Source organism: Poromitra crassiceps (assembly GCF_964638095.1).
Source record: "Poromitra crassiceps genome assembly, chromosome: 1".
Lineage (NCBI taxonomy): Eukaryota > Metazoa > Chordata > Actinopteri > Beryciformes > Melamphaidae > Poromitra > Poromitra crassiceps.
Window position 1 is genome coordinate 69,358,748 of NC_139623.1, and position 24,269 is coordinate 69,383,016.

The 24,269-nt window shown below is 44.5% G+C and overlaps 1 protein-coding gene across 1 annotated transcript in view; it reads left to right on the forward strand.

The window, feature by feature from the left end:
* The window catches only part of LOC310787082 (serine/threonine-protein phosphatase 2A 65 kDa regulatory subunit A beta isoform), a gene marked incomplete at its 5' end in the record, with an annotated part of 45,902 nt that extends 22,760 nt beyond the window's left edge, over window positions 1-23,142 (forward strand). The window contains 5 exons of the mRNA XM_083648420.1: window positions 16,514-16,574; window positions 20,421-20,575; window positions 20,952-21,094; window positions 21,210-21,301; window positions 21,450-23,142. Coding sequence (XP_083504546.1) covers window positions 16,514-16,574; window positions 20,421-20,575; window positions 20,952-21,094; window positions 21,210-21,301; window positions 21,450-21,466 — 468 coding nt within the window. The 3' untranslated portion in view covers window positions 21,467-23,142. The remainder of the gene's footprint in view (window positions 1-16,513; window positions 16,575-20,420; window positions 20,576-20,951; window positions 21,095-21,209; window positions 21,302-21,449) is intronic.
* Between the last annotated feature and the right edge of the window lie 1,127 nt (window positions 23,143-24,269).

A 24,269-nucleotide genomic window follows, 5' to 3' on the forward strand; every position in this document is an offset into this window, starting at 1 on the left:
TGGTTTTTTCCTCCACTGATATTTAAGGATGGCTTTACCGATAATCAACCCACTTTGTATCATCAATAATCTGGGTCAGTGATTCCCAACCAGGGGTACGTGTACCCCTAGGGGTACTTGAGCAGCTTGCAGGGGGTACTTGGAATGATTGGGGAATACAATTTACCTCCAAAATGATAAATAAATATATATATATATTCCAAGTCATTTCATAAGCCCATTGTTAAAATGTGATGTGTGTGCCGCAACTAGTTCTGCTGGCAAGTGTCAACTGCTACACTGTTCTGCTACTGATAATGGCAAAAAACAACAAATAAAAAGCCCAAACACCGGCAGTTCAGTGAAACATATATTTTGTATAGATTTACTCGTATGTAATCATCAACACGCATGATTGAGGGGAACTATTGTCATGGAAAAACAGCTCAAGGGGTACATAAGACAAAAAAGGTTGGGAACCACTGATCTGGGTAATATGAGCACATGGGCAGTGGATCCCTTCTCTCTCTGTTTTCCTCATGGAGAATAATGCTCCTGCAGAAACTCAGCCCCAGCCAGCTGCAAGTCATTAACCCATTGATACCTGATGCAGCATTTGCGTGTATATCCCGCGGTTCGCGGTCTTAAAGGGATACACACACAAATGCTGCATCAGGTATCAATGGGTTAAGTCTCGGCTCTCGATGTGATTCTCCGTGGATGTGCGCATACTTAAAAAATAGAAATTAACAATAACCGATAACAGCCCTCTGCCCTCGGAGCAGATTCCACGTCTCGAGCAGAACTTCTGCAGTTCCGTTGTGACGTAAAACGCGTCACAACGGAACACTTTGCCAGAGGAGGAAACGGGAGCTCTCCGTGAGGAAAACGGAGAAAGAATGTACCGGTAAACACTGCCCATGTGCTTATATTACCGAGATGAATGATACAAAGTGGTTTGATTATCGTTAAAGCCATCCTTTAAAGCCATTTTAACTAATTTGGTATCATAAGACATTATACAAATAATCTGTAGAATGTGCGCCCTGCTGTGTGCACTTATAGGGCTTTCACACCGGCAGGGCTCCGTGCCGGTTCCGGTTCCAGAACCCTAATCTGAACTGGCCGGCGCGTTCAGACCGAAAAAATAATTGGTTCGGAACCTGAAAAGTTGGTTCTCAGCGGAACCAAAAAATAGTTGGTTTTCCTTGGGAACCGTGACATCATCAGTGGGCGTGTCTCATTCTAGGCTGTGAAAACGAGCAGGAAGGAGAAGAAGGCAGTGACAACACAGAGAAAAATAATTTGCAGTGGTCTCCTGAGGAAACCAAATGTTTAGTGGCGATTTGGGCATCTACCGAATCTCAAGAAAAGCTAGAAAGCAGTACAAGAAAGAGCAAGTCATATGCCGAACTTGCAGAAGAGAGGGCCAAGGCTGGGTTCACTCGAACGCCAGACCAAATAATTAATAAACTTAAAAAAAAAAAAAAAAAATGAAGAAGGACTACCGAATAATGTCCTCCCACTTTGGTTCTGCTTAAACTGGTGTGAACACGGGCTGGTTCGCCAGAAAGCACCAAGGTTCTGAGACTCCAGAACGGAGCCGGAGCCAGAACCAGAACCGTGTCTGTCTGAAAGCGCTATTAGAGATGCTTCTGGCGGAGCATGTCTGCCCACACAGAGCCCCGTTAATCAGCATGAGTGAGGGGAGGAAAGCTGTGCATTTTACAGCAGCTCTCCTCTCTCACCGTCTTCTCCTCTCAGCGAGCGTCAAGTAAGCCAGAATGTAAAAGTAGGTCTTCCACAGCGGGCTTTCAAAATAAAACCCTTATTGTAGCGTTAACCTTAATGTTAATTTTGAGTAATGCTTTAGACTAGTTTCACTCCATATGTAATCTTAACGTCACAACTCACGAGTAGGGTTGGGTATCGTTTTTTGTTTGTTGCTAAATCGATACTTTTAAAACGGTACCGGTGCTTAAACGGTGCCTGAACCGATGCCTTTTTTTATGCCTCCGCCGGCGATAGCCAGGCCGGAGGCATTATGGATCCGGGTTGTCCGTCCGTACGTACGGCTGTCCGTACGTCCGTACGATGTTTGTTAACGCGATATCTGAGGAACGCCTGGACGGAATTTCATCAGATTCGCCTTAAACATTCACTTAGGCTCAAGGATGATCTGATTAGATTTTGGTGGTCAAAGGTCAAAGGTCAAGGTCACTGTGACCTCTCGAACGCCATTTTCAAGCTTGTTAACGCGATATCTGAGGAACGCTTGGACGGAATTTCATCAGATTCGCCTTAAACATTCACTTAGGCTCAAGGATGATCTGATTAGATTTTGGTGGTCAAAGGTCAAAGGTCAAGGTCACTGTGACCTCTCGAACGCCATTTTCAAGCTTGTTAACGCGATATCTGAGGAACGCTTGGACGGAATTTCATCAGATTCGCCTTAAACATTCACTTAGGCTCAAGGATGATCTGATTAGATTTTAGTGGTTAAAGGTCAAAGGTCAAGGTCACTGTGACCTAGGGCTGTTGAAACGAATTTTGATATTCGAATATTATTCGAATGTAATAATTATGAACGAAATTCGATTATTATTATTTTTTAAAAACGAATATATATTTTTTTTTAATTTTTTTTTTTTTTTTTTTTTTTTTTTTTTAGAACACTAGAACAGTGACAAGTTCTGACAACATACTTGAAGAAAAGAGTGTTAACTGAAGTTGACTGTTGAAGCTGCTATACTGTTTATTGATAAGGAGCTCAAACAAAGGCTGTGTCTTTTTTTATTATCAATTATTTTATTTTAGCATTTCAGACAGCACCAATACATCACTGATGAATATTAACTAAGCTCTGGTTATCTGACCTATTTTCTAATGCAATGAATGTATATGTACATTGTACAAGGAACATGTTTTCTTAAATAAACATCATTGCTGGACTATTTGTGATAAGCCTAATATTATTTTGAATATTCATCCACCATTCACTTTTCCATCTACATTTGGTAAAATGCTTAGAAAAAGTTTTACTTGGTCAAACCCAAAGATTCAGCTATATTTAGAATCAGAACATAACATAAGAGAAGACAACAATTCACTCAGACCAAAAAAAAAATTTTTTTTTTTTTTTTAATTCAATTAAAAATTAATTAAAATATTCGAATATAATTCGAATATTAAAATGTATAAAGCACTGAAATTCGAATTTGATTATAGAGGGAGATTGACAGCCCTACTGTGACCTCTCGAACGCCATTTTCAAGCTTGTTAACGCGATATCTGAGGAACGCTTGGACGGAATTTCATCAGATTCGCCTTAAACATTCACTTAGGCTCAAGGATGATCTGATTAGATTTTGGTGGTCAAAGGTCAAAGGTCAAGGTCACTGTGACCTCTTGAACGCCATTTTCAAGCTTGTTAACGCGATATCTCAGGAATGCCTTGACGGAATTTAATCAAACTTGTCTCAAACATCGACTTGGACTCAAGGATGAACTGATTACATTTTGGTGGTCAAAAGTCAAAGGTCAAGGTCACTGTGACCTCTCAAACGCCATTTTCCAGCTTGTTAACGCGATATCTCACGAATGCCTTGACGGAATTTCATCAAATTTGCCTCAAACATCGCCTTAGACTCAAGGATGATCTGATTAGATTTTGGTGGTCAAAGGTCAAAGGTCAAGGTGAGCTCTCGAGCGCCATTTTCAAGCTTGTTAACGCGATATCTCAGGAATGCCTTGACGGAATTTAATCAAACTTGTCTCAAACATCGACTTGGACTCAAGGATGAACTGATTACATTTTGGTGGTCAAAGTTCAAGGTCACTGTGACCTCTCACACACCCAATTTCCAAGCTCTGTAACGCAACATCACCGGAGCGCCTTGACGGAATCTCTTCCAATTTGCCTCAAATGGCGATTTGGACTCCAGAATGAACTAATGGCGGAGGCATAAGTCCGCGTTGCGGTCGTTCTAGTTAAGCACGAAACAGACAACCTTAAAGAACATAATATATTGTTTTATTGCTAAGGCAAATTTCAATGTGAAATTGAACATTATACTGTAACAGTTTAAAGTGCATTTTGAGCTGGTATTGTCTGCAAACTCCAGTTTGGTTAGTCTAGAGTTACTCCAGCATCTTTTTTTATTGCTAACACTAAACAATAACACAACAACTTAGTCACAGCTCTGTGGATTTCCTCCACCTTCTCTTTCGGCAATTTATTCTTTTTTTGCCAACATGAATGTTGCTGGACAGCCAAAAATATAGTGTTAAATATTTTGTTGAAAATTGACACCATTAGCGAGCAATGAATGCCATCTAGTGGACTTATAAACTGCATCTCTGAACACTGCTATGTAACATTAATGGCATTGTTGTTTAGACTATAAACATCACAGTTTATTTATACTTATGCACGCTGCTTTTTCTCATCATACACCAGATTTGCAACGTTACTAACTAGGCATGGGCATTTTAGGTAATTTAAATACTCGAGTACTCTCTTTCCATTATGGACGAGTAATCGAGTACTTGCCGGGGGGTGGGGGTAGTCCGTGTGGAAACACAGCACAAGCAGAACCCAAGTTTGCAGTTAATTTCGCATTAGCCATATGTCTGTAAGAATATCTATTACAACGATAATAATGACAGAGCAGGGGTACTCTTCTGTGTAGGGGCTGTCCACACAACGTTAGTGTTTTTGCATGGAAGAAGCGCTGCCTGGAGCACTTATTGTGAGGAAATCAATGTGGACGGACCATGAGAGTGATCTGACGTTAGCTCAGCAGCTGTTGGCCTACCTCAGTAAACTCCGGTGGTTGGATGGTTAATGCCTCCCCCCTCCACAAAGCTTAACAGGAGCATATCTCCAGCCACCATTTTCGTCACAAGCTGGGAAATCTTCTCTGCCCTGATGGCATCACAACAGTGTTTGTTGCTGCTAGCAAACGAGGTAATGCGAGACTGCTTTTCATCTGCGCCTGTTAGGTTGATGTTTTGCTTGTGCTTTACACGCATGTGGTTAAGCATCTAACTGGTATGTTTATGATACGCAAGTTTAGCATTACATAACCTGTACTGCACAGTCGTGTCATGCTTTCTGTCGAAATACTTCCAAACGTTGCTAAAGGGGAGGGGGGTGGGGCGAGTAGTACCCAGACAGCTGAAACGCTACTCGACTGACGTTACAAACGAGTACTCGAGTACCCGAGTACTCGCCCCCATCCCTACTACTAACTAGGGGTGGGGGGGGGGAATCGATACACCATAGTATCGCGATATTTTGCCTGACGATATTGTATCGATATTTGGACGCCAAGTATCGATATTGCAATTTTTTTTTTTTTTTGCAGGCTATGCCAGGCCACCGGGCTACTATAAACTTTAGTTTCAAGGCCAGCAGTAAACAAACGGTAGCATATTTTTATTTTGTTTTAACAGTAACAGTTTTGCCATAACAGTAATTTACAAATTCCCCAGTTACTGAATGGGCTGCACAAGTTTTGTGCAAGTGAAGTGAAGTTGCATTGTTCAAAAACGACCTAAGTACAGTAGTCCACACACACATCCAGTTAAGGTGGACTGTAAGTAGACTGTAACAAACAGTTCAGTTTGTCAGGTGCATGCAACTATGACATGACTTTATGAAAGTTGTTGGTCTGTCTACTTGACAATGTTGCTGCAATAAAATGGTTGAAGTCAGATGTACAGACTGGAAAATTGTTCTTATATAAACCAGATGTTGACAAAGTTTTCCTTTGGGGACATCATTTGCAGTTGAAAAAGTAAGAAATCGCAATATATCGAAGTATCGCAATATTCAATATATCGCAATATTCAATATATCGCAATATTGGCAATATCGCAATACTATCGTATCGTGACTCAAGTATCGTTTTAGTATCGTATCGTGGGCATCTGGTGATTCCCACCCCTACTACTAACCTGAGGAAAGGCTGTTGCTATCCTCATGGTCGGCGTTGTCAGGGATAATTATCACCGTCTCCCCAGCCGGCTGCCGACTCACTGACACTGCGAGCAGACATGCTTGGCTTTGGGTCGCGCCAGAAATCCAACACGGTGCAACTATCGGCCTTCAATTATCCCGTGTGTAGTCAGATGCTTCATCAAATAGGACGTGTTCCCCCTTTGCAATTGTTTTCGAACACTTATTGCATGTGCCCGTGTATTCATCTTTCCATGTAAAATACAGCCACACTTTAGAGCGTTTAGCTTGAACCATTTTACACGGGTTTTAAGCTAGCTTGCAAACTTTTCTCTCACTCAAATGACCTGTTCACTCGATGCCGTCTGAACTATTGGGGTCTGAACGCAACTGAATAGGATGGCCGCGGGCGGATCGATATCAAAGTATAGGAACTACTAGAGATGCTGCGATCGAGATTTTTCAATTCCGATCCGATTTCGATATTTTAGCTCAAAACCGATCCGATTCCGATCAAATTTCGATACCCGATTCGATACCGATTTCGATCCGATACCGATACAGCACATATTTAAGTCTCTCTATTCTGTCTGATAGCTAGCAGGCAACAAACATTTTTAGGGTTAGGTATGTATGTGTGTGCTTTGGTAATATAGTATGTAAACAATTTAGTTCATCTAATTCATTTGATGTAAAACTAAAACATAACAATCAAATTAGGGCTGGGCGATATGGCCTCTAAAGAATATTGCGTTGTTTTTCGGCTATATCGCGATACACGATATATATCTCGATATTTTTGAAATCTCTCATAAATGCTCAATTTAACCCTTCAGGGTTCATACACATTTTGACCAATGGATTTCCATGACTTTTCCATAAGTTCTTAACCTGTATTTTATGCACACCTGGGGTAAAAAAGAAGAAGAAAGAAAGGGCAAATGTTGTGAGCAAAGATGGATGATTTAATATTCCATAGCTCTGACCTAAGCAAATCTGACATCACTATTGTGATATAATATTTTTTTTTAGTAAAGTGTATCACTCAATAGTCAATACAAAAAATAATGGCTTTTATAGAACCGAAAGCCTAGCTGCTTAGTCTGCAGATAAAACATAAAAAAATACATTTAGACTCTTATTGGCATGACGGCAACATATAAGCGGTCTGAATTTTGCATGGGGCCAGTTCTATAGTGAGGCATGGAAAGCCTCACTATACGCCATCATATCTGTGTCGTTTCACTTTTGACTGAAAAATGATGCCTGTAGTCTAGATTAAAGAAAATACATGTATGTGATGTTGACAATTATGTAGGCTATGTGCGCATTCGTTTTCCTTATAGATCATGAGTGCTCCGCAGCTAGCTACGTTAGCTTGCATCTAACGTTAGCGTTAGTTGATTTTGGAGACACAAACCCTGGACGTTTCATTTTGAGTAGGCTAATGCATGAGGTTCTCTATGGTTTACGCCAGCTCTGGGAGTATGAAATGCTTTAAATGCGGGGGTTTTGGTCACAACAAGCTTGTGGAGCGCTGCCCTGCAACTAGATAGCCTAACCAGCTAGCTAACGTTAGCCCCGTTAGCCATCATCACAACAGCTAACGTTAACGCCAAAACAAATCCGCTGCCTCATCCCCACGTTTGGTTTAGCGTAACGCCAGCTCAGACTTTCCCCTAATCTCAGAAACCTTGCGGGACATGTATTGCAAATTGCAATAGTGGTTGTTTTGTTATAATTTGAAACTGTCAGCCACACTGGGGGCGGCCATGTTTTGCCAGTCTATGGTGCGGACGCGTGATTTCGAATCGCACATAGGTTAAGGACGGGTGTGTCTGACGTTTTGGCCCTGGCCATCCTAGGCTCAACGCGGCCTCTGTGTGCTGCTGCTGCTGCATGCTGGATAGAAATCCTGGAGCGGAGTCATGGAATGGAGTGCTTATATCGGAGCCTTGGATCGGTCATTTTCGCTGGAATCCGATCCGATCCGATCCATGTTTTTTGGCTGATATCGCGCCGATATCCGATCACATGATCGGATCGCAGCATCTCTAGGAACTACTTTTCCTTCCAACTTCCTCCTCTGCACCATAGCTTGTGTAAGGCAAGGGCAGTGGGCACACAGGGACACAGATTGGAAATGAAGTATTGTTTGGAGCCATTTCACTCTTAACACGTTCACTGCCGTCGACGAGTTAACTCGTCAAACAGAAACCAACCGTTGACTGCCGTCGACGAGTTAACTCGTCAAAAAAAAAAAAAAAAAATTTGACGGTGGGACGTGGATCAAACCCTTTTACGTCTCCTATAAAAATATGGGAGCCACCGAACGTGTACAACCCATTCCACCGACCCACTAAGTGGCGACAGTGCTCTCCAGACTAGAGAAAGCGAGCCAAAACTGCAGGGAAAAGCGTGAGGAAACCATTCTCATACTGTAGAATGGTTTGGCGAAAACGCTTTCGCGCTGGCGCACAACGGTGGCGCACAACGGTGGGGGGTTCCAAAAATAGACTGGGTGGAACACACTTTGAAACACGCAGCATAAAGCCCAGAATCGCAAAAGCTTCATCAAAGCTCTCAACCGAAACCCCAAGAAACGAGCGAGCCCATCCAGACTCGCCCGACGAGGGGCAGCCAGGCAGCAGACAGGCAGCAGAAACTCGCTTGTGACACGCCCGCTGCAGCCACGGAGGGAGGAGGAGAACACATACGGAGGGAGGAGTTTGACGGAGAGGGGGGTTTCCTGCTGTTATGGAGGAAATTACTGTTCAAAACTATTGTTTAGATGTCTGACGTCTTACTGATGCCAAAAATAAATGGTTAAAGTGACTGTTCTATCGAATTTCACAAAAAGGCATTTTTCTCACCTTTCATTTTCAGACGCTGAAACCATGCTGTATTCAACTGCTAATGCCTACATAACTACTAACTCTACAAACTAACTATTTTAGACAGAGAAAGCACACATTCTATTAGTTCTTTTGAGATATTTTGTGTTCACAAAATCCTAACAGAAAAGAATCCTCGGCTCTTGAAAGATGAGCCAGAATCCTCAAAAAAAAACCTTGGCAGAAGCTACCTACAGTAAAAAAAAAAAAAACTGTTGGCAGTGAATGTGTTAAACAACAATGAAGCAGTTTAGTGATGGCACATTCTGTTGCCTGCAGGCTGCAACAGTGGAGCACTAGAGGGCGGAAGGGTACTGAAACGAGGCACCAAAATCTCTGTTGCAATTCGGTCCGGTAGGTACCGGATGTAAAGGAACCGGTGCCATAGTGGTATCGAGTTTCGGTACCCAACCCTAATCACGAGGAGTATTTTGTAATACCTTACAAGTGTAAGGTATTTTATGGAGCTGCCTCATAGTTAAGGCTATGAGTGATAGTTTATTTTGTAAACAGCTATGAGGTACAGAGCACTCTGTGCTAGGGCTGCAACTAACGATTATTTTCATAATCGATTAATCTGTCGATTCTTTTCTCGATTAATCGATTAGTTGTTTGGTCTATAAAATGACAGAAAATGGTGGCAAATGACGATCAGTGTTTCCCAAAGCCCAAGATGACACCCTCAAATGTCTTGTTTTGTCCACAACTCAAAGATAATATCAGTTTACTGTCATACAGGAGTAAAGAAACCAGAAAATATTCACATTTACGAAGCTGGAATCAGAGAATTTAGACCTTTTCTCTTAAAATTGTACTCAAAACGATTAATCGATTATCAAAATAGTTGTCGATTAATTTTCTGTCGATCGACTAATCGATTAATCGATTAATCGTTGCAGCTCTACTCTGTGCTATTATTTCTATATGCCTCCACCGGCGATAGCCGGGCCGGAGGCATTATGGTTTCGGGTTGTCCGTCCGATTCTCGTTAACACGATATCTCAGGAACGCTTTGATGGAATTGCTTCAAATTTGGCTGAAACGTCGACTTGGACTCAAGGATGAAGTGATTAGATTTTGGTGGTCAAAATTCAAGGTCACTGTGAGTTAGGGGTGTCACGGTACACAAAAGTCACGGTTCGGTACGTACCTCGGTTTCGGGGTCACGGTTCGGTACGAATACGGTACAACGGAGAAAAAAATCAAACAAATCCCAAATTCGTTTTTTTTCCCTTTGAATTTTTTCTGAATTCTGTGTTTTGCTTTTTACGCTCATTTTACCATCAGAAATAGGGTCTAATAAGTGGGAATTAATAAATGTCCACAATTTAATAAGATCTATGCAATCTACGCCAAAAAGTTTTACTCTAGAGCAGCGAAGTGTGGGGTGCGCCTCCCTCTCAGATGTCTGTATTCCAGCTGTTTGACAGGGCAAAGGCATTTCCCCCCACTTTAAATCTTTATTGTACACACGTTTGTAAACAGAGTACATGTGTGGAGGAGACTAATACTCCCACCAACCCCTCCCCTGCTGTCAGACAGACAGCGGGGTGGGTTTCACTTTCCCAGTAAGTACGCTAACGTTATTGGATGCAAGTTTTGTTTACCATAATGATTGCGTTCTGTCATCGTAATGGATTATTGGAACATGACAAGGAGTCATCCCGTCTTCCTCACCGCATCTTGCTTGTCATCCCACGCGATGCAAGTTGCTTGTTTACAAGTTAACAGCTTTGTCAGTGTTATGTAACGTTTAGCCGCAACGCGCAACTATAAAGGACTTTGTCGCGACTACGTAACGTTACATTAGTAAGCTTACCTCGTTGGCTTGATGTTGACAGAATTTGCAAAACAGCTTATCGCCTGAGTCATAAGTCATTAGGATACTGCTCTGCACGCGCTTTTTTGACGACGTTAAGGGGGAGCAGCTGGATGCTTCAATGTTGTTGTGGTTTTGTGAAGTAGCATGGAAGCTATGGCTTGTAAACACGCTAGAGCGACCCCTGGTAATGTTTCCTCTCCACAAAACGTTCCATTCAATGAAAGCAGATTTTTATGGCCCTTGTGTTGTTTTGGTGTGTCTTCTTCTGTGGCGTTTAATTCAATTCAATTCAATTTAATGGCGTTCAAACAGCGTTTAGGTGCTTTACCACACCACCTTCTGGATTTGACGTATTCGTCGTGTGGCTTCACGCACCGAACCGTGACGCCCGTACCGCGAGTTCACGGGATGAATACACGTACCGCGACACCCCTACTGTGAGTGTGACCTCACGAATGTCATTTTCATCCTCGTGCACTCACACTTGCATGCTTCAAGTCAGTGCTGACCAATTTGGGGCCCGCATGCCAAACTTGGCCCGCGGGCCCGCTCTGTTTGTTTTGGCCCGCCACGGATTTGGGAGAAAAAAATGTTTCCCCCCCCCCGATTTTTTATCCCATTTTTTTATCCCCCATTAGTGCTAACTTAATTTATTTATCCTGGTTGCTACTCCACCCTCTGCCTGTTAGATGATGTCATCATTCCTACTATGATGTCATAGATCACTGATGATGTCACAGACGGTGATGATGTCATAATTCATAAATGTCTTAAATCATGTCGCTGATGGCCTTACTGATGATGATGTCACAACGCAGTGTGATGTCATAGTCGGGACCTATAAGGGTGTGCTCTGCAAGTCCTCTGTAGTTGTTCATAGACTAACCTCATGGCAACCTTCTGCAACAGTTCCCATCTTCGAACCTTGCAGACTCAGCTTTCAAGTGCTACAGCGTTCCTAGTTATCGAGACTTCAGTTACCAAGTGTGTCTTGGACATTAAGTATCCGCACGGGTCTGCTTGACAGCCACATGGAACACGCCGGGAGCAAGCGCTCGTCACAGACATTCTTCAGGACCTGCGTGACGGCCAGAAGGAAGCAGCTTCCAAGGCCGATGATCGGCACGCCCTCCTGGTTAACCGGCTAGATCGGCTCATCGACGAATGGACCGCCCGGGCAGAGGGGGTTGTCTTTCCGCAGTCTTCCGCTCCCCCTCCTCCTGAGCAGATCGTTGCCCCAACCCAAACACTGGAGGTTTCCAGTGCAGCCATGCCTCTTGCACCCACTATGCCTGCTTCGCAGCAGCTGGTTGAGCCACAGCACGTATCTCTGCCAGGTGCAACTGAGCGTCGGGACGATTTCAAAGAGAGGCTTGCAGGACTGCTGCAGGCCGAGGGCAGGGCAGTGGATGGCCCCCCTAACATACCCCCTACTCGAGACCCGTCCGCTAGCCCTACTGAATCCATCCTGCGAGCACTGGGTGAGTTGCTTGATAGGACTAGGCCCCCTACTGCTGCTGCTGCTGAGCATGTTAGTTTTCGCCGCCTACGTCTGTTCTCCGGGACTCTGCCCACTCCACCGGGAGAAGAACAGTTTGAGCACTGGTTCGAGCAAGTGTGTCTTATGGTTGAGGAGTGTGACTGCTCTCCTAAGGAGAAGAGGATGAGACTGATGGAGAGCCTCAAAGGCGCGGCACTGAAGATTGTTAAAGCAGTCCGAGCCGATGACTCCGGAGTTAGCCCTGAAAGGTTGGGACTGCGGAGTCTGGAGATGACCTGTACCTTGCTCTGCCTGATACAGCAACAGCCAGGCGAGAAGCTCTCCGACTTCCTGAGGCGTCTGGAACGATCGCTGGTTAAGGTGGTTCAGCGTGGTGGTCTTCTGCCGGGGAGTGTGGATAAGGTGCGGCTAGAGCAACTGCTGAGGGGTGCAGTAGCCTCTGACTTGATATTGGTTAATCTCCGCCTGAGAGAGAGAAGAGTGGAGCCGCCAACCTTCCTTCAGTTGTTTTCTGAGATCCGCACAGAAGAGGAGTATGAGGCCTCAAGAAGGAGACTCAACCCCATGGGGCAGAGTGCCCATGTGGGGCTGGAGGTCGGCTTGAGACAGGCTGAGGTTCCCATAGAGAGTGCCTGTGTGATATGCCTCAGCCAGCCACGTGACTGTGTTCTGCTGGACTGCGGGCATGTATGTTGCTGCTTTAGATGCTACCAGGCCCTCCCACAACCCACCTGCGCCATATGTAGACAACCCATCATAAGAGTGGTGCCTCTCTACCACGCCTGAGGCATATTTAACTCATCATTGGTGTAAAAACTAGAGCAGTGCCCGTTCCCCTCCCTCCCCGATTCCCCCATTCACACATCATGATTTCCCATTCCTCCCCCACACCCCCACCACCACCAGCCCCCACCCACGGGGTGGATTACTTTCCTTGGATGAAGTGATAGATTTGGCCATCGGAATTGCGGACCAAATCTCTCTGGCGAGCCAGTGCTCCATCCCAGTTTCCATCTCTCGCTACTGTGCCTCGTTTTGTGCCCCCAAGTGGCACTGTCCCTACAACTGTCCCTGTTTCTCAGCCACTTCCAGATCCTAAGCTCATACTCTGGGGTGGAGTTCACATCACCCCAGAGCAAAGGCAGCCACATTTGAACACCGGCAGCCATCTGTACCATGATCAGGCCGGCAGGGTTCGCATCACACCAGAGGAGAGGCAGCGCCGTTTGGACACCCGGAGCTGCCTGTACTGTGGTCGAGCCGGGCATTACCTCTCCTCCTGCTCCCGGCGTTCAGTAAGTGGGTCCACCACTCGCCGGCCCGTGAGACTCTTAGCGGGTCAAGGCTCTAAGAGTTCAGTCGCGAAACCCATACGGGTGGGCAGCGTTCACGTGACCCAGGAGTGGCAGTGTGTCTCCAAGAGGGTTAAGGAGTTGGAGAAGACTGTCGATCGTCTCATTGAGAAGTTCAATCACTGCCTGCAGACCAGCTCCGTTCCCCCCCAGGGGGCCTCCCAGTCTGCTGACCTTGAGGCCCAACCTGTGGGTGTCCTACCTCAACTACAGGTCGGGATGGTAGGCCTTTCCCTCGCCGAGTCTGAGCCCGGACCTCAGCAGCAGTCTAACTACAGGTCTACACGTCGACGTTCGGTTCCTGCTCTCGACCAATCGTGGGATTCCTGTCTGGCTTTGGAGGGATTCAGTTGTTCTGCCAGCCTTTTGCCTAGACCGCCATCCCCCGGGGAAGAGCCTCCTGTGGCTCTGTCTTTGGGAACGGCAACATTGGTTGAAGCTCAGCCTTTAGATTATGCGGAGCCTTCTGGTGCTCCGCTCTCTGAGCTTGCGACACCCCCTTTGGCTCCGTCTTCTGAGTTTGGAGCATCCGCTGGGACTCCACCTTCAGAGTCTGCAGCGCCCTCTGTGGTTGTATGTCGGTCTCGTCGGTCTGGCCGTTCATGTGGCAAGTCTCGTTGGACGCCAGGTGGCGCCCACAGAGGGAGGGTACTGTTAGGAGATGTCCCCATGACATGCGTTAGATGATGTCATGATCCCCATGTCATCTTTGATGGTCTCATTGGACGCCGTAGAGGGAGGGTACTGTTAGATGATGTCATCATTCTTACTATGATGTCATAGCTCACTGATGAGGTCACAGACGGTGATGATGTCATAATTCATACCTTCTGCAACAGTTCCCATCTTCGAACCTTGCAGACTCAGCTTTCAAGTGCTACAGCGTTCCTAGTTATCGAGACTTCAGTTACCAAGTGTGTCTTGGACATTAACTCATTGAGTGCCAGCCACTTTTGGAGAACGGACGCTCCCAGTGCCAGAGTTTCAGAGCGTTTTCAGTGATTTCTCGAGGCCCACAGAATATTGTGTGATATTACTATGTAAACACCGAACACGCACAAAGAACGATGAGACTCTCTTCTATCATCTGCAAAAAAAAGTTTATTGATATCATTTTCCGTTCTTTAGTTATCAGCCGGAGAAGATAGGTTGATTTAAGCAAAAACACACGTTTCAATTTAGAAGCTGAGATATTCAGCCTTTTGTGAAATTAAGCATTTCAAGCACATCACTGACTCTGAAGGTAATATTTTCTGATGTAATGACACCTCAAAAATAATTTCCTTCAATAAAACAGTGAAAACAAAGGAATTTTGTTTGGCCAAATAATATTTTTTTGCTGCAACCAGCAGCGCTGGCCCCTGCGTGCGCAGACCCTACACCTTCTTGCTGGTCTTGATTTACTGCTGGTGGGCATCAGATATTCTAGCTTGTTTGCCTGTCTCTGTACATCGAGCCTGCTGTCTGGGTCTGTGTTTACTGTCAATGGTTGTATGCTGCCCTGCGTGCCCCACCCCCCTCCTCCTCCGTGGGAGTGTCTGGTGGCTCTGCTGCGTTTGCTCTGCACTGAAAAGTGCGCTGCACCCCGCTTTTTCACAGCATGTCGCCGGCTCCCAGCTGAGAATAATGTAACTTTTCAGAAAGACGCTGGTGTCGGCAACTAAATCATATGGAGGGACTATCGCAGCGGAGACGGAGGGGCTCAATTGTGGCAGCAGATTGACTGCTGTTCACAGGCACAGCTAACGTTATGCTTCATGCATATCGATGCGATTTCCGTTTCCCCATGACTTCTTCTCTCTTTTTTCCTCGCCTTTCTCTAATCTGGAGAGCACTGTCGCCACCTAATGGGTCGATAAAATAGGTTATACACATTCAACATGCCCCAAAATTTTACAGGAGATGGATCTGGCTTTGATCCACGTCCCACCGTCAAAAAACGCAATTGACGACTTTAGTCGTCATTGGCACTCAACGTTACTATCCGAATTGACGATTGGCACTCAATGAGTTAAGTATCCGCACGTAAATCCACCAGTCTCACAGCAACCTTAACACTGCCGATCTGGGGAGAGCCGAAACTGGCTCCATGCTTCCTCCGAGACATGGGCAGTTAGCCAGCCGCTTCTTTTCACCTGACAGAGGAAGCTTCACCGGTAGGACATAGCACGTGGGAGGTTCACGCTATTCCAACCAGTTCCCCTCCCTCTGAACAGGCGCCCTTAACGACCAGAGGAGGAACCACATTAGCAACCAGGATATTGCATGTTTTTGGCAAATTGTCATGGCAAATTGTTTACAAAAGATGGACAATAAAGCTGATTTTCAAAGTACCTTGAGGATTTTTCAAGTTGTGAATTAAGTCAAATTTCTCTCTTGATTACAAAGGTGGAAAATACAACTGTTTTTAACGGTGTGTTTACTGATTAAATGTTTAAGCTCCCCACAAATGCAGATGTTTTTTAAATATATATAACCAATTGCAAATTATTACAATTACCAAACAGATAAAAAGTAGATTATTATATTGAAATGTTATTTTAGATTTAGAAAGTTAATTTTCTATAAAACACAATACATTTTAATGTAATTCCACAACGTTTATTTTTGGCCCTCGGCCCTCCACGCAGATTGAGTTTTGGCCCTTCATGGGAAAGAATTTGGGCACCCCTGCTTTAAGTAATATTGACATTTAATAGATTATGGAGATTGGATCGCCTATCGGTGATCTTGAGTAACCACAATGTGATCATATGAAAATAGAAACGATTGCCCAACCCTAATAGAATGTGTGTAAAAATGTCTTCTTGGTGCCTCCAACACCCTTACCCTAACTACACTGTATGCTCGCGTCCTAACTACACTGTATCCTCGCGTCCTAACTACGCTGTATCCTCGCGTCCTAACTACACTGTATGCTCGCGTCCTAACTACACTGTATTCTCGTGTCCTAACTACACTGTATGCTCGCGTCCTAACTAAGCTGTGTCCTTGCGTCCACAGGGAGTGGAGTTCTTTGACGAGAAGCTCAACACCCTCTGTATGGCCTGGCTCATTGACCATGGTAAAGCACTCTACCTCCGCCTGTGACTCCTTAACAATCCACTACCCCAGTGATACTGAACTTGCGGCCCGCGGTTGCCCCCTGTGTGGCCCGCGATGGAATTGCATTTTTTTTTTTTTTACAGTGCACCTGAACGCAACATGCAAGATACCCGCTGAATAAGGCCATGTTCAGACTAGGAGGCCAAATCTGATTTGTGAACTTTAGAGACCTATTAATGATTCTATCCAGATTGGTTTTATGACTCTGGACACTCCAAGTCTGATTTGTGTCACTTGTCCCAAACCACATAATGGAGGTCTGGACACACAGATCCGACTTGAAAATCAGATTTGTGGCAGTGCGGACACACTACCAAATCAGATTTGGGAAACCAATCAAGATAATGATGATTAATGACTTCATCAGCAAATCAGATTTGCCTGTAATGTGAACATGGCCTACGGGTCCAAATGTTCATGTCATTCTGGCCAATACTCCACTTCTGTTATAGCATTTCAGCCTGGAATATGGATTATCTTTCAATAATCTATGATTTAGCTGCTAAATTGTCAAATACCACCGTCTGCTCGCTACCCAGGCACTTATGTATGTACTTAACCTAACTAACTTAACCTAACCAACTATCTGGTGTGCACAACATTGTCAGACTAAACTCCGGCTGACACCCCCAAAAACCTACAATCCGCTACAGAAAAATGTAGCTCAGGAGGTAGAGCGGGTTGTCCACTAATCGCTTTGGATAAAAGATGTCGGTGGTTCGATTCCCGGCTCCTCCAGTCTGCATGTCGAAGTGTCCTTGGGCAAGACGCTGAACCCCAAATTGCTCCCGTTGGTGTGACAGCACCCTGCGTGGTAACCTGCCGCCATCGGTGTGTGAATGGGTGAATGTACCTACTGACTGTAAAGCGCTTTGGATAAAAGCGCTATATAAGTGCAGGCCATTTACCATTTAGATGGGGAGGGGCTGAGAGCCGTGAGTATCAGCAGCGCTCGCCTGCTTACCATGCCAATAAGAGGACTCTCAATAAGAGCGCTAAAGCCATCCATCCAACCATCGGAGATACTGTCTGAGGTAGGCTTTAGACGTTAGCTTAGCGTCACCTAATATCACAGTCAGTCCCTCTCCTCACAAAAAATGCTCCAGGTAGTGCTTTTTCCATGCAAAAATGCAAACGTTATGTGTGAACAGCCCCATACACAGCAGATTACCTCTGCTCCGTCATTACCATAGTAATCACACAGACTTCCCCCCGCGAGTACCCGGTTACTCGTTCATAATAGAAGGAGAGTACTCGAGTATTTAAATTGCTTAAAATGCCCATCAAATCCAGACAAATTGGACTAGAAAAGCCACAAAGTCCATAACCACTTTTCAGCTAGTCACTATATTATACACTCTACTCAATATACTCTACCAGTGTTTCCCATTCATTCATACATTTATTGCGCACCGCCACAACACACTGATGAGCCACTGATGAGTATTTTTCCCCTCGCAAAACTCCACATTGGCCCGCTGTCTGTCTCTCTCTCTCTCTCACACACACACACACACACCCACAGGACAGCGGAGCGATTGAGTGATATCAGGCCAATCAGTATGTCGTTTTCAAGACACGTGATCGATTAAATGCATCGTCATTCGTTAAGATGCACGTGGGGGAGGCGGTCGCGTCTACTCAGAAAGTCCGCAACCAGGAAATCACACATAGCAGCGAGAAGCGCCGGTCTGCTTCGTCCACCTCGGCGAGTCGGCAGCCGTCGTCAGACTGCTTTGACAAAACAGCTTGGTAGTCTGGGGAGCAGTGCTGCGTGTTTAACCAGGTTAAACATCAGGGCTGCGTGTTTAACCAGGTTAAACATCAGTGCTGCGTGTTAAACCAGGTTAAACATCAGGGCTGCGTGTTTAACCAGGTTAAACATCAGGGCTGCGTGTTTAACCAGGTTAAACATCAGGGCTGCGTGTTAAACCAGGTTAAGCATCAGGGCTGCGTGTTTAACCAGGTTAAACATCAGGGCTGCGTGTTTAACCAGGTTAAACATCAGGGCTGCGTGTTTAACCAGGTTAAACATCAGTGCTGCGTGTTTAACCAGGTTAAACATCAGGGCTGCGTGTGTAACCAGGTTAAACATCAGGGCTGTGTGTTTAACCAGGTTAAACATCAGGGCTGCGTGTGTAACCAGGTTAAACATCAGGGCTGTGTGTTTAACCAGGTTAAACATCAGGGCTGCGTGTTTAACCAGGTTAAACATCAGGGCTGTGTGTTTAACCAGGTTAAACATCAGGGCTGCGTGTGTAACCAGGTTAAACATCAGGGCTGCGTGTTAAACCAGGTTAAACATCAGGGCTGCGTGTTTAACCAGGTTAAACATCAGGGCTGCGTGTGTAACCAGGTTAAACATCAGGGCTGTGTGTTAAACCAGGTTAAACATCAGGGCTGTGTATTTAACCAGGTTAAACATCAGGGCTGCGTGTTAAACCAGGTTAAACATCAGGGCTGCGTGTGTAACCAGGTTAAACATCAGGGCTGCGTGTGTAACCAGGTTAAACATCAGGGCTGTGTATTTAACCAGGTTAAATATCAGGGCTGCGTGTGTAACCAGGTTAAACATCAGGGCTGCGTGTGTAACCAGGTTAAACATCAGGGCTGCGTGTTAAACCAGGTTAAACATCAGGGCTGCGTGTGTAACCAGGTTAAACATCAGGGCTGCGTGTGTAACCAGGTTAAACATCAGGGCTGTGTGTTAAACCAGGTTAAACATCAGGGCTGTGTATTTAACCAGGTTAAACATCAGGGCTGCGTGTTAAACCAGGTTAAACATCAGGGCTGCGTGTGTAACCAGGTTAAACATCAGGGCTGTGTGTTAAACCAGGTTAAACATCAGGGCTGTGTATTTAACCAGGTTAAACATCAGGGCTGTGTGTGTAACCAGGTTAAACATCAGGGCTGCGTGTGTAACCAGGTTAAACATCAGGGCTGCGTGTTAAACCAGGTTAAACATCAGGGCTGCGTGTTTAACCAGGTTAAACATTAGGGCTGCATGTTTAACCAGGTTAAACATCAGGGCTGCATGTTTAACCTGGTTAAACACTAGGGGTGGGGGAAAAAATCGATTCACCTAAGTATCGCGATTTTTAATGTCACGATTTTTTGGATCAATCTTTTATTCCAGAATCGATAATCGCAACAACAACAAATTTTTTTTTTTTTTTTTTTTTTTTTTTGCGTGCTTGCAGTCAGGCCACTCACTGAACAGCAGGCCAGGCGCCGCCTACTGGTTTACTAGTGGTTTTATTACTTTATTAGTTAGTCTGAAGTAATAATTACACTTCAGGGTTAAAGTGGGTGCATCTCATTGTAAAATTGGGCTTCAAACGGCCCAAATTTCACGCGCGTTGGCCCATATCGGCCTGGCCTGCTTGGTATCTAATGCCCGGCCTGAATTATGATCCCAGTCCGCCCCTGTTTTTAACTATATCGCCCAGCCCTACTCATGATATATAATATACAGTCTCTAGTGTATGATTCAACTTTTCCCATATTCTAATCTAGTGTAAAAAAGAAAACAAACTGAAAAAATAAAAGAAAAAAATAAACAAAAATCGCAATAAATCGTAATATCGAATCGCAATAATCGTAGAATCGCAATACTTAAGAATCGCAATATAAATCGAATCGGCACCCAAGAATCGTGATAGTATCGAATCGGGAGATAAGGGAATCGCCACAGCCCTATTAAACACATGATGTAACACTCCAATGTAGATTGCCAATTTGCTGAATTTCTATTGCAGTCCTTTCTCATCCTATCCCAAATATTTGCTGTTGTCTCTGTTTTTAGTGTACGCCATCCGAGAGGCAGCCACCTGTAATCTGATGAAGCTGGTGGTGAAGTTTGGAGCGGAGTGGGCTCAGAACACCATTGTGCCCAAGGTGCTGGGCATGGCCAACGACCCCAACTACCTCCACAGGATGACCACGCTCTTCTGTATCAATGTGAGTCAGAGGCCTTGCCTCCCAAAAGCCTGCTGTCCCATTCAGGACCTGGGAGTTATTTTTGAATCTTTCAAGGAAAAGTCTTGTCTAACATTACTTTTTTAAATTGTTTTTATTATTTATTTGTAGATATTAAAAAAGAAAGAAAAAACAGAATCCGACAAAAGGAAATCAACAAAAGCATGTGCAGGTAGACAGGAAACCCTATTTGAGCTTATTCTGGGTTTCTACCTCAAACAAACCACTATTAATAATAATCTGTGACGTGAAACATTTCTCCTTACTCTCCGCCAGCCTCTGTCCAAATTAGATTAATATGTTTTCTTGTTATTTTCCTCTCGTCATGCCTAAACAATGCCTATGTCGTGTCTCTCAGGCTTTGTCAGAGGCGTGCGGTCAGGACATCACCACCAAGCTGATGCTGCCTGTGGTTCTTAAGATGTCCAACGACCAGGTGGCCAATGTACGCTTCAACGTGGCCAAGTCCCTTCAGAAGATTGGCCCCGTCCTTGACAGCAAGTATGTTGTCTGTCTGTTTTCAGAATCCCCCCCAATAAAAAATACAATGTTTCCTTCAAATGATGGGACGAGCGGTGCATGTGAATACATCTTGATCCTGTGTGTTCCTCTCCAGTGCCCTTCAAACAGAAGTGAAGCCAGTGCTGGAGAAGCTAGCCACAGACTCAGACAGGGATGTCAAGTACTTTGGCCAGGAGGCTATCAGTGGTAACCATTTCTCTTTCCTTCCTTTGGCACAGCTTACTGTATATAAACTGTGTGTGAAGTGAATTATATTGAGCAATGCAGCACATAATATGCATTGCTGCTTTCTGTAGAGAGTGATATTAACTCCCTCTTTCTCCTCTCTCCACAGTTCTGGCCCTGGCATAACCCACTCAGCATGGCGACATGGTCACAGCATATCTGTTATTTTACCTGGGTCGTGTGACAGTTCTCCACCCAGCTCCAGTTCTAATGGCTTTTCGGATTTCAGATTAGTCTCCTGTGTTTTTTGAGCTGTTCCCATTAGGGCTGCGACGGTATGGATTTTTCATCATCGCGGTCATCGCCGCCAATTTTACGGCAGTTGGGGGGGAAGGGGGGTCCGGAGGTCCAGGGTCCAGAATAAATGTTTCCATGGTGCCTCAAGTAAGCCGTTTCATTATTTTTATTTATTTATTATTATTATAGGCCTATGTTTTATATATATATAATAGTTATGTTAATTTTTTGTTCTGTCTACAAAATATTACATCTTGACAGGCTGTCTGGAGATTTAAATAATCAATTTGCACTGCACTGTGTTAATAAGCCTATCTCGCAAATGGCATAAGACAATGGTTGAAGCTTAAAGGATGGCTTTCCCGTGGGGAATATGAATATATATTAAATCTCAAGCCCCTAAGGTTTTCGAATCCGTTGAAATTTTTGAAATTGGTTGTTTACAGCCAGAGATATCAACCAAAATCCACTCTGTGTGTGTGTGTGGGGGGGGGAGGCGGGTGCGGGGAGCCGAAATCCTACAGTTCCCACAATGCACTGGGCTCGCGTGGCCTTAGATTCCACGCCCACCCCCTCAGGCATTTGGCTGATATCAAACTCCAGTAGGTGGCGGTAATGCACATATATGTTTGCCAACCGCCATAAAACTCGAAGAAGAAGAAGGCTTCGACATAAAAACATTATGAGAAGAAGAAAAAATCAAAAATAAAATTGCCTCCAAATTGCACCAAATTTAAACCGAAGTATATATGTCGGGAGATGTCTTCATAAAAAAAACATTCATGCATTTTAAGGCATTTTCCAAGGAGTTACGCGCATCTGATGATGTAACTATTTCATGTAAAAATGTGTAAAAACGGGTACATTGCTCAGCGTTGATTTCGTTACTTCAACGCACCTACTACTAGATGTAAAATTTGACGAGCTTTCCAATGCCGCCAGTCCCGTGTCTGTCCGTGCTTCCGTTCCCGAGATATGGTCTCTTTGCAAGGAGCTATGGGAAGCTAATATTAGCTACCGTAGGCTAGGCGGTCGAAAAAGATGGCTGCCTTTTCTTTTTCTTCAAGACCTCTGAAGGGGCGTGGAGGACCTCTAGAGGCGGGACCATGGCCCACAGGCCCACAAGTAGTGTAGTTCATAGGTGCTCGACTTCCGCAAGGCTGGACTTGTCGCCCCGACGCGTTTTGCGTCAGAGCGTCATGGAAATAATGTGAGAGATGGTTGATAGCTCTAGCTGTAAACAACCAATTTCAAAAATTTCAACGGATTCGAAAACCTTAGGGGCGTGAGATTTAATATATATTCATATTCCCCACGGGAAAGCCATCCTTTAAATGTTCACCTTTTATAGAATATTTTCCTCATATGATGTATTACTTCACACTCACTCACCTTCAAACCATCCGCTATTAAGATTCAGAATGTATAGCCTACATTTTTAAAACACTACCTGCAGGCCGCGGCTTAACAATCCTCGCAGACGCTGAGAGGATGATGAGATGAAGAAGTGAAGTGGAGTCAGAGAGAACCACCAATGTTGTTTATATTTGTTGTTCAATAAAATGTTTTCATTAATAATACGGTCCGACTGTTTCTATAGCAATAAAAAGATAGCTCTGGTCCACTGTTTCCCAAAGAGTGGCTCGGCACCCACAGGTGGGCCTAGGACATTGGTTCCCAAACTGTGGTCCGCGGACGGGCTCCGCCTGGTGGTCTGCCAGAGAATTGCCCACAAAAAAAAGTTTGTAAGTAAGTTTTTACATACACACTAACCCTGAGGAGTAGCCGGATTGGGCTGATTTTAAGAAATATCGTGATATTTGGGAAATATCACAATTTTGAACATTTACTTTCAGAGGCTGCAGCAGGCTCAGTTTTAAAGCCAGAGTGAAGTTTCTGGTATCATATGAAACTAGAAGACCTAAGGAATTGATTTGTACCAACCATGTCATGCTAGTTTGTCAGGAAGGTAGCTAAATAACACTCCAAAGTTAAGCAAAATTTTGGCGAGCGAAAAAAAAAAACATTTTCAAAGGGGTCCTCTTTTTCACAGCCTAATGTTGGCAGGTGTGTGTGTCTGTGTGTCCGTTTTGAACGAGCTTGTAGCCTTCTATTGTCATTTAGCCTTTCTGCTGCTGTTGCACGGTTAAATCAGGAAATTGTATTTTATTGGGGGGGGGGGGGTATACGCAGTGGAAGTGGTCCCTGGGAAATTTGGTTTGGTACGTAGTCAAGTCAACTTTATTTATAGAGCACGTTTACAACGACAAAGCCGACCAAAGTGCTTCACAGATAAAACAATAAATATGGAAGAAAAAGACAAGTACAGAATAGACTGCTACAGTAGTGGTACTTGGACGGAAAAGTTTGGGAACCCCTGGCCTAGGAGATCGCCGTCAATAGCAGAATGTCTCCCGTCTTTAAAGTGGGTATTATTGTTAATCTGATGAGAAGAAAAAAAGTAAAACTATGTTGTGATTTATAGTAAATAATAATAATGATGCAATAATAGTCTTTACCCCCCTTGCTTTGAAAACTAAACAAAGAACAAGCACGCATTTTGAAAAAAAAAAAAAAATTGTGCTACTGTACTCAGTGGGCGCTAAAAGTGCACGACATAATATCCTTGAACTTATTGGCCTTGTTTCTTGCCAGGAAAACCAGCCTGTTCACTTTGTCCGGTTTAAGGGAG